This window comes from Pestalotiopsis fici (genome assembly GCF_000516985.1).
Source record: "Pestalotiopsis fici W106-1 unplaced genomic scaffold PFICI_Scf_7, whole genome shotgun sequence".
Taxonomy (NCBI): Eukaryota; Fungi; Ascomycota; class Sordariomycetes; order Amphisphaeriales; family Sporocadaceae; genus Pestalotiopsis; species Pestalotiopsis fici.
The window spans coordinates 800,118-814,896 of record NW_006917097.1 but is presented as its reverse complement, the minus strand read 5'-3'; the positions used below and the strand labels follow the sequence as shown (position 1 = coordinate 814,896).

At 50.1% G+C, this 14,779-nt stretch overlaps 6 protein-coding genes across 6 annotated transcripts; 4 read left to right on the top strand and 2 right to left on the bottom strand.

Moving 5' to 3' along the window:
* Positions 1-803: 803 nt before the first annotated feature.
* PFICI_09891 (uncharacterized protein) lies at positions 804-2,700 on the top strand (the record flags this gene model as incomplete). The annotated part of the gene is made up of 4 exons (XM_007838472.1): positions 804-969; positions 1,095-2,009; positions 2,138-2,485; positions 2,546-2,700. The coding sequence occupies 4 exons, from the start codon at positions 804-806 to the stop codon at positions 2,698-2,700; spliced, it is 1,584 nt and encodes a 527-aa protein (XP_007836663.1).
* A 1,003-nt stretch (positions 2,701-3,703) lies between these two features.
* On the top strand, positions 3,704-5,639 carry PFICI_09890 (uncharacterized protein; the record flags this gene model as incomplete). The annotated part of the gene is made up of 3 exons (XM_007838471.1): positions 3,704-4,140; positions 4,199-5,173; positions 5,228-5,639. 3 exons carry the CDS (start codon positions 3,704-3,706, stop codon positions 5,637-5,639), a joined length of 1,824 nt encoding a protein of 607 aa, XP_007836662.1.
* A 1,110-nt stretch (positions 5,640-6,749) lies between these two features.
* On the top strand, positions 6,750-8,529 carry PFICI_09889 (uncharacterized protein; the record flags this gene model as incomplete). Its single annotated transcript, XM_007838470.1, has 2 exons — positions 6,750-7,929; positions 8,384-8,529. The coding sequence occupies 2 exons, from the start codon at positions 6,750-6,752 to the stop codon at positions 8,527-8,529; spliced, it is 1,326 nt and encodes a 441-aa protein (XP_007836661.1).
* A 1,237-nt stretch (positions 8,530-9,766) lies between these two features.
* On the bottom strand, positions 9,767-10,351 carry PFICI_09888 (uncharacterized protein; the record flags this gene model as incomplete). Its single annotated transcript, XM_007838469.1, has 1 exon — positions 9,767-10,351. The coding sequence occupies one exon, from the start codon at positions 10,349-10,351 to the stop codon at positions 9,767-9,769; it is 585 nt and encodes a 194-aa protein (XP_007836660.1).
* Positions 10,352-11,639: 1,288 nt separating this feature from the next.
* PFICI_09887 (uncharacterized protein) lies at positions 11,640-12,758 on the top strand (the record flags this gene model as incomplete). The annotated part of the gene is made up of 1 exon (XM_007838468.1): positions 11,640-12,758. The coding sequence occupies one exon, from the start codon at positions 11,640-11,642 to the stop codon at positions 12,756-12,758; it is 1,119 nt and encodes a 372-aa protein (XP_007836659.1).
* A 423-nt stretch (positions 12,759-13,181) lies between these two features.
* Positions 13,182-14,696, bottom strand: PFICI_09886 (uncharacterized protein; the record flags this gene model as incomplete). The annotated part of the gene is made up of 1 exon (XM_007838467.1): positions 13,182-14,696. One exon carries the CDS (start codon positions 14,694-14,696, stop codon positions 13,182-13,184), a length of 1,515 nt encoding a protein of 504 aa, XP_007836658.1.
* Between the last annotated feature and the right edge of the window lie 83 nt (positions 14,697-14,779).

Below are 14,779 nucleotides of genomic sequence, written 5' to 3'. Positions count from 1 at the left end.
AGGAAAAATTACCAAATACGACTGTCCTGACTGCCGAGCCGGTATTGTGCTGCCCCGCTACTGGTCATTGGTTCGGGAAGTATTAGCTGCCTTTACAAAATCATGAAATTCTCATATCATAGTGGAAAAGAAGTGGCGAAAGAAGTACTAGGTAGGTAGCTTTGATTTGAGTTTCCATACTTCGGATGATGTTTCTGCACAACTTCACTTGAAGCTGATGCTTCATGGACTCAAATCATTCTACGAGGACCTTTTCCATGCATGATGGCAGCGTTTTCCTTTGCGATTGGATTGACATGTCAAGCTTCAAGCTGTTTGGCAGTACCTCGGCATGAGAACATCAGACAAAAACATCTGAAAGTTCTCTTAGCAGATCGTCTCCAAATCTGGGGGTTGGCCTATCTCCAAATCGGTGGTTCTTTGCGAAGCCTGCCTTAGTCATTAGTTCCCCTCAACGTCTTTCTCTTGCGGGGTAGACTAATGCGCTCCGTGGGCAATCGATCTCGATATTCCGGTTGATGGTGGGCAATGACTTGGCTTTCGCTCTGGCCAACGGATCGCCGGGTATTTCAATAGTGGCATATTATGTGCATTGCCCACGAACGTGGTGGTGACAGACGATATGGTATAGGAACATCGTACCAACCCCATTTTCGTTGGAATATAAACTATCCTTTCCCTTGAGGACGACTTAGCATACTTGTCCAAATATTGGCATCCTTCTTGGATCCTGATTTTATCTTGGCCGACCTTGGCGATCACTCGTACATTACACGGAAACAGAAATTGACACCCGACTCAAAATGTTGAATCAGATCGACTTTAGCATTGCCAATCTCGCATTGGCTTGTGGGATCCTCTCTGGATTGAGTATATTGTATTACTATGTTCAGTTTGCGCTACATGAATTGCGCATACGCAAAATAGGAGGCGTACGGGCTCCGCGACTGGCCTATACTCCTATTGGAGGTACATTCCATTGTTTGATCTTCTCAACGTGTGCACGCTGTCTCCGTTATGTGAGAGACGCAGGTCATACAAGACTCAGATTCTCCCTTTCCCATTGCAAGACTGGGAAACTGACTGGCAATCAGCGTCACTATGGTTCGTCAGATGTGCCCGCGCGCAAATCTCACACAAGTTGCTGGATTACTTTGACTCCATGTTCGCTCGAGCGAAGCGGAACTCTCATGGCGACATTGTCGAGATCCAGATCCGGCCGCGCGAGCGGTATCTGATCACACGGGACCCGGAGCACATCAAGACGATTCTGACAGGCAAGTTTGCCGCCTTTGGCAAGGGCGACCGATTCCACAACCTCTGGCGCCCCTTTCTGGGCGACAGCATCTTTACGACCGACGGAACCCTATGGCACGACTCGCGCAGCCTTATTCGGCCCATGTTCATCAAGGACCGCGTGAGTGACCTGGCCATCTTTGACCGCTGGGCCCGGGCCCTGATCGATCTCGTACCGGCACACGGCGCTCCCGTCGACATCATGGATCTCTTTTACCGCATGACGCTCGACGTGACGACCGACTTTCTGCTCGGTGCCGCCGTAGAAAGCCTGGCCAACCCACGCGCCGAGTTCGCCGAGGCGTTCAACGAGGTCCAGAGCATCCAAATGTTGGTGACCATGCTGGGGCCCTTCCACGTCCTGGTGCCACGCGGCCGATATTACGCCGGGATCCGGACCATTGACAGATTCGTCATGCCGTTTATCGAGGCTGCGCTGGCCTTGCCGCGTGACGAGCTCGATAAGCTTGGCGGTTCCGACAAGGAATTTACCTTTTTGCACAGCATCGCCCGATACACGCGCGACCCCCGAGTTCTGCGTGATCAGATTGTCGCCGTTCTACTTGCTGGTCGCGACACCACGGCGGCAACCCTCAGCTGGGCGTTTTACGAGTTGAGCCGTCGCCCAGACAAGTTTGCGCGACTTCGCAGTGAGGTTCTGGATACAGTTGGGCGGACACGAATGCCCAGCTATGATGATCTCAAGGGCATGAGTAAGTCGCGAAACCATAATATTTCCCATCTACTTGCGATTTTGGGGGTTGGTCTTCGCTTCGAATCCCAGCAAATCTGAAGAATTTTCGAGAGATAAGTCACTGACATGTCTTTTGCTCCCAAATAGCCTACCTGAAACACGTTTTATCCGAGACCTTGCGCCTATACCCAGCGGTCCCCTACAACCTTCGCACCGCTCTCGAAGACACGACAATATCCGGTCCACCGGGAGAGCCGCCCATTTCCGTGGTCAAGGGCGACGTGGTCATTTACTCAACGCTGAGCATGCAGCGGTGCGCAGCCCTCTATCCAAGCCGCGACCCAACCACCGGAGAGCCGCTGCCGGATCCTGCCCTCTTTGAGCCCGAGCGATGGGAAAAGTGGACGCCAAAGGCTTGGAACTATGTCCCCTTTAATGGCGGGCCTAGGATTTGTGTTGGACAGAATTTTGCCATGACTGAGATGGCTTTTGTTGGTAGGTAACTGAATGACCGGCCATGTTTGTAACATTTGTACTAACGTGTACCGTCTCTAGTTGTGAAGATGATGCAGAAATTCGACAGGCTCGAGTACTGTGGTGATTGGTACGCGCAGTATCACGAAGCCGAGGTGGTCGGAAGACCAGGCCTAGGAGTCAAGGTGAAGCTGTGGAATGATCAGTCTCTACCGGTTGAAAGTGAGAAGAAGTGAAAAGTTACTTGGATGATATAGTTGGATTAATAGCTAAGCCATTGTTCACACATGTGATGGCTGTGGTGATACTCTATCGATGCCAGTCTAGCACGCTTCGTGGTATCTGAGACGTGCCTTCTAGTCGCCCCTTTTGAGTTTACTGCCTGCCTGTGGGATCGAATATGTGACGGTCTTTGACACTCGCTATTTAGTTTTCTCGGATTATTGATCTGTTTCAACATCATTGCCCAAGGAGGTTTTAGCAGCACTAAACACCTCAGCGTTGAGCGCTTTCAACTCTTCGTACGTGTTTCGGAAGATGTCTTGTACTTTTCACGATTGAGAACGCTCCCTCCAAACACCTATAAAAAGTATCTACTTCTGCAAGTTATCAGCATTGCATCGAACGCAGCTGTGATGTTGTGCTACAGTCTGTGTTGACTAAGACCACCTCAAATGCGTCGTCTCTTCGCGGTTAGCAAACAAATCGGGCGGCGACGCATAACGGTTTCCAGCAGAAGCTCAGGGCCAACTATGACGGGTCACAAATGAGGTGGTTCGTCGGATCCCAGCCACTTACCACAATGAATAGTAATAATAAGTTATTCTCGGCCCCTACCCGACGCGGCCCGCAAACTTTTGATGATCTTGTGTTACGACTGAACAAAGTGGCCAGGATCAGCGAGCTGGGAGTACAGGGCTGTGCATAGTAATACTCAAATCATATTGGCTATACAGTGAGGTTGTTGACGAAATCTCAAACTGCGCCGTCGTAAAGCCGAGGTGATGGGTGTAACATAAGGCGAGAATTGCAGATCCGTAAGGCCACTTCTCAATGCCAGGTAACGTGCAACAGAAGCCTCGCAGAGGTCATGGTATTGAATAAAATTGACAGACATGGATAGGTCTACAAATGTTCAAGGCAATTGAAATACCGCTGGAGAACCTTCCACGGCCTTCAAGACCGGAAGGCTCTGTCTTGGTAGATACAACTGAACTACGAAACGACCTGAACTGAAAGATGAAGGAATCCAAGGGCCCCAGTGATCTAAACGGAGCGAATCTGTCCTATTATCTGGGTATATTCCGGACTCCTACTGCAGCCCTTCTTGGTGGTGTTGCATTCGCGATTGGGCACCACTTTTTCTATCAAAGTCTGGATGGCCAAGCACCATCGCATGATACGTCTGATAGGTTGTATGGCCTCATGCAAAACTTGTCGGGTCAACAAACAAACATTGCCGTGGGGACTCTTCTGGCTTTTCTTGTCAAAGCTCTCTTGGGTATCGCTATATCGAGAGCCCAGGACCAATTCAGTTGGAAGGCCATCAAGGGTCGCCCAACTGAGCTGCGCCTGATCGACAGTCTTCTATCTGCGCAGCACAGCATTGTTGACGTTCTGAACATCCGGCTATGGGGCCGGCACCCCGTTGCCATGATAATTGCTGTTGTATATTGGTAAGTAGATTTTCGGATAAAAATCATGGAATCAAAACTAATTATTGCCGTCTTTGAGGCTCTTGCCGTTTGCCGCCGTCATCACTCCAGCTACCTTGAGTATTTCACCGATGCTGATGACCAATTTGACGTTATTCGCTGCCCCAACGATTGGATTTGGCTACTGCAATTTCGCGAATTCCATTGCGGTGGATAAACACGATGATACAGGTGGTAGCCTGGATTATGATGGCCCGTTGGCCCCTGTTACGCGGGCTGTTTCGCAGTCACTGTTGGCCAGCGCAGTTCTCCCACTGGCCGCGCCGTTTCCCAACTCGACTTATCACGTCGATTTCCAAGGACCAGCACTCAAGTGTTCTGAGATAGAGCACGGAAGTACGCTCTGGATGAACCAGTCGATGACCATCCAAAATGCTTCGACCAATCCGCTACGGTGTTACAAGTACTTGGCTTGGCCGAGCGACGATACCTTTCCTTGGAGCCATTCCGACGGTTACTGGGGCTTTGATCCACCAACAGGTCTTTCAGGATCAATTACCGTGGTTGCAGTGGGAGACGAATGCTCGTCTGCCGCAGCGCCCAACATAACGCTCGTTCAATGTCAAATGTGGAATGCCACCTACAGCGCCGATTACAGCTATGACGAAGGCGTCCAAGATGTGGTTTCCACCATCACATCGTACGAATCTCCTTTTGAACCACAGCCAGTAGCAATCACTTCAATCGTATATCCTGAGCTAAACCAACCGGCAAACTATATGCTACTCTGGTCATATATGGCGGTAATGGAAGCATTTCAAGATTACATTGTCGGATACATTTGGCAAGATCCCTCTGAACTTGATCTATCGTTCCAAATTGATGGAAAAGTCCTTGTCACCGCGCTCGCAACTGCAGTCGAGTTGAACTACTTGAAATCGGATATAGGAGGTCTCACATCGAGTAACACAGCAAACATAACCATGGCAGAAGGAATCGAGGAAATGTTCCGGAATGCAACTTTGAGCTTGATGTCTCAGGAGCTTCTACTCATGTGAGCCACTTTCATACAATACCTTTCATGCAGAACTAATCGGAGGGTTGTCAGGCCTGATGCTCCAAAGACGACGACCGTAACTGCTAGGACGTACCAGAATATATACACATACTCTGCATCAATACTCTGGTTGGCGTATGGCATCGCTGTTGGCCTCGCAGCATTGAGCGGCCTTGCCGGGTACACGGTCGCAGTCAGAGCGGGTGGAAGCTACAGCACTAGATTCTCTACCATCCTGCGGGTGGCCTACAACGTACGGATCTCAGGTGGTGTCGACTTATCCGAGACTTCCGGTAAAGACCCTTTGCCTGAGCGGCTTGAGAATAGTCATGTTTTCATTCCTCCTGAGGGTGTTTCTGTGCTGTCTATGATTTCGGATCTGGGGGGAGTACAAACGGACGCACAGCGCTGGCGAGCTGATGGGCAAGGCTCCTGTCCCTATGATGAAGATCATCATGAATGATAATCAAACAGAGCGCAGGGCGACCCTGCCCGTCTATCAAGTCGGTCCGAATTTTGGAGGGCTCGATGCTACTTGTATAGATACCTGCAGCCACAGAACTCCTACGAGTAGCTATTTCAACAGTAGCATACTAAATCCATAGCACTGATACAACTATTACCAACCAGTCCTAAAGACGCGATATGGACCTTCCAAAGCCAAATATAGAAAAGGAAAAACAAGCAGATGTATCTTATCGGAGCATTAAACTCATTTTGGTCGAGCTCAGGCAACTAAATAACTCACACAAGGCGTGACGGAGAACCACGGATGCACACCTGCAGCTTTCCCGCCACTGTGTGAGTTGTTATCTCTGGTGGGCATCGGCGAACCCCAAGCTCGGTCAACTACGCGGATCCTACTGGTCGTTGCTGGGAGAACAGGTGCATTGAGTGGACCTTGTCGGAGTGTCTCATTCGTAATGATGCCTGCAAGAACCTCAGAAGACCTTGGTCCCATAGTAAGCGTTGACGTACAACGTACTGTGTATGCTATGCCAGCGGACAATGATGTGGTCCACGTGGCTCGTACAAAGATTTCTGTATGTATTGAAATTGCCACACTTTGGACTAATAATCAAAATATAAATTTTCTCGTTCAAAAATACTGCTTATTATCCCTGACGGCTCGTGGGTTCTTGTGGTCTTGTAGTCGCCTAAGTCGTCTCAAGTTAAAGTTTGATCTTTACCTTAATATCTACTCAACTGTCCTTGAATCAAAAGCAGCATCGCCATTTTTATCACCACGAATTGATCGAGTAATACATTTGGTCACAATTCCGATATGGCAGCAACAATTCCAAGCCAGCCACTCTGTTCCACCTGCAAATCAATATTCGCCCCTGGATCCTTTGAATTGTGGCGGTCATGGTATGATCAGCACCCTGGGGAGGTCCATGGCTTTCCGAGGAAATTTCATTCGTCACTGCAAGACCGTCGAGATGCAGCGGAAGCAGACTGCTGGATATGCACACGGCTACCCGGTCATTGGGTGTATACACCAGTTGATCGCATTGAGTATGCTTTCTTACGCTGCGATGATTCTCCTCGGTATGTGGTCCAGTTCTATTCGATGGAAGACAAGGACTCAATGGGCGACGAGGACTCAATGGACGATGAGGACTCGATGGATAACGAGGAATCCGATCGGAGATTGCTTTCCGACAAGCTGAACATCTGGCGCCATGATATGCCCGATAGCCTGTATCATTCGGCGGCGAGATCTAGAGCCTGTTCCTTGATGGGTCAACCACATGTGTTAGATCTAGCCTGTAAGTGGCTAGAAGGATGTCAAGATTCCCATCAATGTTTTGCTCAAGCGAATAATGCTTGGTATCCCAGTCGGTTACTGGATGTTTCGGTTGATGGCATCATACGTCTAGTGACCACGGCGAAAGAGCATGTCACTGGACATTATGCCACCTTGAGCCACTGTTGGGGCCCGGGAAAATTCTTGGTATTGAATCCAGACAACATATCGCAATTCTCGGCGGGATACCCCCTTGAAAAGATCCCTCGTACTTTCCAAGAAGCCGTTCAAGTAATCAGGCATCTCAAGATTCGGTATTTGTGGATCGATAGCTACTGTATAATACAGGGCGACAGCGACGATGCGCGGGAAGATTGGAATCGAGAAGCACAGAAAATGTGTAGAGTGTACACGAATTCCTTTCTGAATATCGGGTCTGCATACTCCAAGAATCCTCACGACGGTCTGTTCCAGCGACGCAAGGTGGAAGAAATCCTTAACAACGTGCTTCTCAAATGGCGACCTTCGGCTGTCAAAGACGAATCGTTTTACAACATTTGTTTTGACGATGGCTTTATCCCGTTCACGAGGTTTGGGCCACTCTTCGAGGCCTTCAAGCACCTTAGCGAGTGTGCTTTGTCTAAAAGGGCGTGGGTGATTCAAGAGACTGTTCTCAGTCCTCGTATGCTCAGTTTTACAGGCAAACAGCTCATATGGCAGTGCTCTGAGGCAGCATCTTGCGAAACTGCGCCAGCCCAGAGTCGTAAGTCGATCCTGGAAGTTGAGCGGTGGAGTTCATTTTGGGCTGCTGAAAATGACATGGCTCCTCCTTTGAGCGAAGAAAAATGCATTGATGAGATGCCAAAGTTGATGCGTCGATGGTTCCATATATCAACCAAATATAGCGAAGCAAAGCTATCGTATCCCAACAAGGACAGATTCAAAGCATTGGCCGGCGTCGGCGAGCGCTTTTCCCAGCTTACCAACCGAGCCTATCGGTATGGTATTCTGGATGGCACCCTTCCACAAGCTTTGTTATGGACCGCACCTGGGACACCCTGGCCTAGGTTCCGTAGTCCAACGGGAAATGCCCCTAGCTGGCATTGGGCATCCCGAAATCATGCTTTTTATTTGTCGCTGAACTTTGCTAAGTTCGATGAACTGTACAATCCTCCGAGTGCGGAATTGTTGGCTTACACATTCCTACAAGAGCCAGATGTGTCGCCCGATTCAGAAGCAGCAACGAATACTACACTCAACATAAATTGGCCAATATTAATATGTATCGGTCGGTTACTTATTCTCCCAGATGATGGGATAAACGGATTGAGTCGTCATCATTGTTTGGAGTTACCAAAAGATATAAGTTCGTTGGACAATTCAATTGAAACCTTTGGCTGTGTTGATGAGGGCTCATTTGTGTCTCCTACTCACTTTTACTGGGTGGAAAACTTCAGGCTACTTCCCCTTATATACAAAGCTCGAAGCATTTGGACTATACTACTCCGTGTTGAGCGAAGCGGGTGCTACAGGCGGGTGGGTATCTTCGAGATCTCCTGGTCAGGAGATAGGACTGGGCGTGCCATTCAGCAGCGGCTATTAGAGAGGAACCCGAGTTTAATTATCTTCAAATGATTAAATTGGGAATACTGGTATTTTCATCTTTTACAATGTTGGTCGAAAGAGAATACAAATACATTGCGCTTCTGTCATGATAGATTTCATCTACTTTCGAGGCGCCTGCTTTTTTCTTTTTTTTTTTTTTTTTACCTTCCCGTATTTACATAATCTATTGAGATCCTTGCCGCGAGTCACTCGTCCTAAAATTTGACCTCTAAATGATGCAGCACTGTACTTTCATCCCAGGTCAGGGCGGAAAACCACCTCGCGATCAACTGGAAGCGCTCCACTATGGCAGGCTGCTTTTAGGTGCCACGAAGCTATCGTATAGCTGCTCGATAATGGGGCCGACCTTGTAAAAAATTCGCCGTTAGACTTTGGCGAAAAGAAAAGTTCATATGTATGTCGTACTATTGGTTGTTGCTTTCTCGCCATTTGGGGCACCTCAGACGTGTGGACGATCATGGTCGGCTATCACAGCCAGTGGGTAGTTTTGGTGTACGCTTGTGTCTGTGGTACCGCGATAGGGGTGCGGTGGTCATACACACAAGTCTTCATGGGCGAACTGGTCCCCAAAGGCCACGAATACCACTTCTTCCCTCTGGAGGTTGTATCCAAGGTGAATCTTGGATCGGCCCCATCATCCCGAGCGCCCTGATTGATCGCAAGCAGAACTCGCGGGTACCGTTTGGATTCATTGCGTTTCTCATCGCCTTTTCGAACCCTTTCGCCCGTGGTTGTGGACGAAAAGCAGCGTTATATTGACTACGAGAAATTTCTAATGCAAAGGCAGACGACGTTGCATAATGTTCATAGGCCACCTAGGTATGCGACAGGGCAACTAGTACAGTCGCCTGTGTATGATTTGGTGGCATGCTTGGAGCACAATTATCCAATGAAAGGCACAGTGGTTACGAGAAATAAGAGAAAATACATTACGGTCGACGCCTAACTACCTAGAGACATGCTTGTTCGCAGTCCTGTTATCAATAGACAGCAATAGAGAAATGATAAGAAAGCATTAAATTAATGAAACCCCAACAGAAAATAGCAAGAGTGGTGAGTGGCTTGCACAATTGAGATTTACTATGCCAATCTCAACATTTCCAAACTCGCCATAGAAAAACCGAATAAGTAAAAAAGCAAAAAGCTTAAAATATTATAAGTCAGCATTGGAAGAAAGACACCTTGTAGAGGGAAAGTGGACATACATACATGATTTACTCATTCTGCATCATGACATTGAGGGACGGAATGAATTTGCTCTCGCCAGCAAGTCGGCGGAAGAACTCCATCTGGAGCTTGTTGACAAAGTTGACACGGATGGACTTCTTGCCGTCAATGTCATTGTTGACCGACTGTCTGCGCTCCTTGATGGTCTTGTACTGGACAAGGTCGCTGACGTGAGCAACGAGCTCGACGCAGGGCTGGGGTGCATTGCGGATGATGACCGAGTTGGGCCAGCGGTTGCTCTCGTTGGGCACGACGAGCATGACGGGGCCGAGGTTCTTGGGAGACTTGACGGCCTCGATAAAGGCCCGGTCAGCGGCGGGAGTCACCTGGAGGGCACCGACGACACCGGTGGGGGCGCCCTCGGGGTGGAAGATATCGTTCAGACAACCCGTGAGAAGACCCTTGGGCTCACGACGAGTCTCGTCCGTGTCGCGAGGGTCAAGCAACATGTCCATCCACGTCAGCTTCTCCATATCGGGCTCGAGACCGCCGGGAACAGGAGTAGCGTGAACGAACTTCGCCATCAGGGTGACGACACCGACAACAAGAAAGATCTTCATAAGAAGCTTCATATTGAATGAATGATGTGTTGTTGGAAGTTTGTAAGTGGAAGAAGTGTTTGAGTGGGGATGTCTAGAAGACAAGTATTGTAACTGAGACAGATTACTGTGAACAAGAGATGAACAGAGAGGTGGCATGAAAAGCGAGATTTGTGGAGCGATGTCAGGTATATATGGAAATTTCCAGGTGGGAGTGGTCGCGTGTCGAACTTTTATTTGATCTACGGTTTCTCCGATGCTGGCGGAGAGAGGATGCATATGCTACGGCGCCCATTAGAGTATACCAGGCTCGGCAGGCATCGAAAACTATCTCCCTCAAGGTTCTCTCGTCCATAGTATCATACTATCAAGGTACACCACGGTAGCAAAGGGTAAATTCTTAGGTTATGATTAATGTTCATACATTTGTCAACTGCATTTGTCAACTGGATAGACTGGACGAGCAATGAGTCAAATGTGCATTTGGATAACCAAGCCATTTTCTTGTGAAAGAAAGTAATCGGTGAAAGATGCTCTTTTCCACTATTAAGCACGGCAAGCCTACAATAATGTCACTATTGTATAAAGCATTTCTGGGAATCTTGATCCCAAACATGGAAATATCGTAAAATGAAACTTTTTTTTAGGTTAAAATGAAATCCGACTCGGACCTTTGAGGCCATCGCAGTGGCAAAGGCTGTATCTAGGTGCCTGACCGGAGCTATGAGAGAGGATCAACCTGGCACCGCGTGCAAAAACTCCGATTACTTTAATCCTTCATGTCGCTTTAATCAGCAGGGTTTCTTTTTATCTAAGAAAGATAAAGAGGAGAAAATCAGTTCCTGTTATCAAACTTAAAGCCTTCCCCAATCCTACACTGTGGTTCGGAGAATGGTCTTTTCAAGGTGAGATGCACCCCATCTGAAGTGCAACTGTGTACCGCCACGGGCGGAAAGTAGTTGTTCGCCGTGAGGAGAGGAAGAGCGGTGTCATCTAGACTTTTCAAGCCAGTCAATTCAAATCGAATTTTCCACAGTGCAGCACGGAAAACAGGTCTTGGTAACACTGGTGAATTGCTCCTTTCATGTCCGAGGTATGATTTAACCGATTTATGACCCCGGCGGCCGGGCTCCACTAAAAGCCATGCCGAACAAACGGCCCCATATGTAGTTCAAGGCCGGCAAAGGCTCCACTTCTACAATCTAATCGCCAAGCTTGCTCCAAGAAAATGTTCCCTCCTGGCTGAAGCTCTCCCCGATCTCGCCGCAGTGTCTGGTAGCTCAACTCCAGCACATTATCTGTAACATCCCACCCCGTCACGATGCAGCCGCAAACGAGATTGGGTCTGCGTCTGGTCCAGACGCGGCCATCGATTGTCCCTACGGTCTTTTCCCTACCCCGTCTGATTCATACGACGCCCTCTGCGCCCGCCACCGTCTCTTCGATCCACGGCCAGGGCCCGCCGCCCGAGCCCCCCGTGCCCGAGACCGACAGCACGGCCCAGCGCCTCGAGCGACGGAGGAAGCAGGCCTCGCTCCTCAAGGCGGCGCAAGAGATCCGATCCAATGCGGGCAAGGCCAAGAAGCAGCAGCAACAGCAGCCGCTGCGCAAGCGCTTCTGGAAGGACGTCACTGTGCGCGAGGTAGACGGCGCCCTCGAGGTGCATCTCGACACCCGTCCCCTGCGGCACCCGACCACCAAGAAAATCATCCGTCTTCCCGTCAGCAAGCCGCTGCTGGCAGGCGCCCTTGCTCACGAGTGGGATTCCTTGACCAGCGTGCAGCAGGCCTCCAAGCAGCACCTGATCCCCTTGACGAGTCTCATCTGCCGCGCCGTCGATATTGGCGAGGACGACGACCTCCAGGGGGAGATTCGGCAAGGCATCGTCAAGATGGTCATGCGCTACCTCGACACTGACTCCCTGCTCTGCTGGGCGCCGCCGCCGGGCAAGCACGATTACGTCGAGGGCCGGGAGTCGCTGCGGGATATTCAAAAGAGGACGTCGGAGGAGATTATTGGTTTCTTGACGACGCGGGTGTGGCCGGGTGTAGAGCTTCACCCCGTTTTGGACGGAGAATCGCTCATGCCCAGAAGTCATGATCCAGTCACGAGGCAGATCATCGAAGGCTGGGTCGCCGGCCTCAGCTCCTGGGAGCTTGCGGGACTGGAGCGTGCCGTGTTGGCTGGCAAGGGACTGCTCGGTGCTGCTCGACTCGTTGTGGAGTGGAGCGAAGGCTTTGTCGGTGCGGGTATTGGAGATGGTGGCGTTGGCGCAGTCAAGTTTGGTGCCGACGAAGCTGCCAAGGCAGCCAGTTTGGAGGTCGACTGGCAGACAGGAAACTGGGGCGAGGTTGAGGATACCCACGATGTAGAGAAGGAGGATATCCGCAGGCAATTGGGCGGCGTCGTCCTTCTTGTTTCCGGCGTGGGCAAAAGGTAAATGGAGAAACATTGTAAACAGGAGTGTATAAATATTGTAAGAATATTGAATGATGGACTTGGTCAGGGCCCCAGCTATAGAAGGCAATCCACGATGATAAAGTTCATGTCAGGAGAATTGGCGTGAATTCTAGAGATGTTATAGCACGTCATTTCAGAACTTGATGTCACAAGACATAAGTAACACGCACTCCATATTTTCTTCATCGTATTCAACTCGAGCAAACAACTCAAGTAAGTCAATTCAAGCAGAGGAACCGAGACATCTAATTATACATTCCTCATGAAAGCAAGCAGGGTTCGAGAAAATAGCATGTGTTTTAGTTCTTTAAGATAAGATGGTAGGATGGGAAAGGGCAGAGGACACCTTTTCATATATACTCACCTATGCAACACTACATTACCTATATCTGACAAGCCTGATTCACGTGGCTTTCTTGGGACTGTCATCGGGTTTTGGGCCCACGTTGGCATCCCAGCCGTCCCACCTACCTCTGGCGTTCCACTGCAAATTTAGCCACGCCTGCACTCTCTTAGGATCGGTGAACCATGAAGGGTAGATCTCAAAATCAATGACATCCCAGGTCGGAGCGGGAGTGAAGATTGGCTCAAAGATGTCGGGTTCCTCGGACAGGGGAGGTACCGGCTTCGGGGGGCACAGGGCCTGGGCCTGAGCAACAACTATGGGTGTGAACTGGTCAGTGTATCCGTACTTGTGAAAGTACCGTTGGATATCCCGCGCGCGTCGCTCCATGTCGCCGAGTCCTCGGTCTCTACGCTTCTCGATATCCGTCTCCGCCTCCCAGACTGCCTTCTTGCCAGGACTGCCACGGAAACGGTTGCGGACCACTACAATCTTTTCCGGATCGGGCCACGCCTTGGGTTCGAACTTGGGTCTTGTTCTTATGAACTTTGCCGGCCATTGAGGCAGACTTGCTTTGATCTCGGCAACGACACTCGGCGGCATGGTGTATTTGGGGTCCTTGATAGGTTTTCTAAAGGACGGTCTTGACAATTGAGCGTCTGGATCGGTAGGTGTGGTCGGAGGGGCAGCTATAGCACCGGGTGAATTATTCGGAGGGCTGTCCACGTCCATGTAGTCTTCAGGGTTGGACGAGATCGCACCAATGCCTGTCTGAGCCGGTACCGGCTGTGGACCACGCGGACCTGAGCCGTTGTCCTCATTCCAAGTATAGGATGGGTCGTGAGCAATCAGCTCCTCGTGGGGCACCTTGACCAGCGGGGCGGCAGTGTCTGTGCCTGTCCAGGACTGCCACCGAATAAAGCGATACGTCTGGATCGAGGCCGTCGGCGGGGGACGAAAGTTTGGTGGGAGTGTCCAATTAACCACACCCGCCGTCGGCATTGCCAGGAACGCGTTCGTTACTGGGTGACCGACAACCACGATCTCGCCATTCTCGTCTCCGGTTAACCGGTATCGTGATTGAACCCAGTCGCGTATGTGTCGCCGGCAAGCGGCAGCACGGGCGGCACAAGCCGCGGGGTGGCTACAGTATTCGCGAAAAAATCTTTCGTTCTGATATCTATTGTCCTGGATCAGCCTAGTGTGAAGAAGATCTTCACCAAAGTGGTTTATAATGGCCTGTGGGTGTGCTGGACGGTTGGGGGGATATTCCAAAGTCTCAATCAGTGCCCCATCAAGACTTATCTTGAGGTCTCTTGACGCTCCTCCCGGAAGGACGTGCTTTCCTCGGCCATGGAAGGCAATCTGCGCAGTCGCTATAGACCGGTAACACGGTGAAGAGAAGATGCCTTGCAGCCGCGGCCCCATGGATGCTGTTCTCTCCCTTAGCCACTGCGCCTCTTGGACGCCAACATCGCTGAGCATTGGATCCATCCAATTTCCGTCGTAGCCCAACTCGTCAGAGATGAAATTGGCCGACTGGGCCGGCCAGATGATGTGAATCAGTGGTGCCATGTTTCCATGAAATTGTTGATTATAGTTCTCTTCAAAGGACGTGGTCTTTACTTACTACTCCGAGCTGTTTATATGATTCCAAT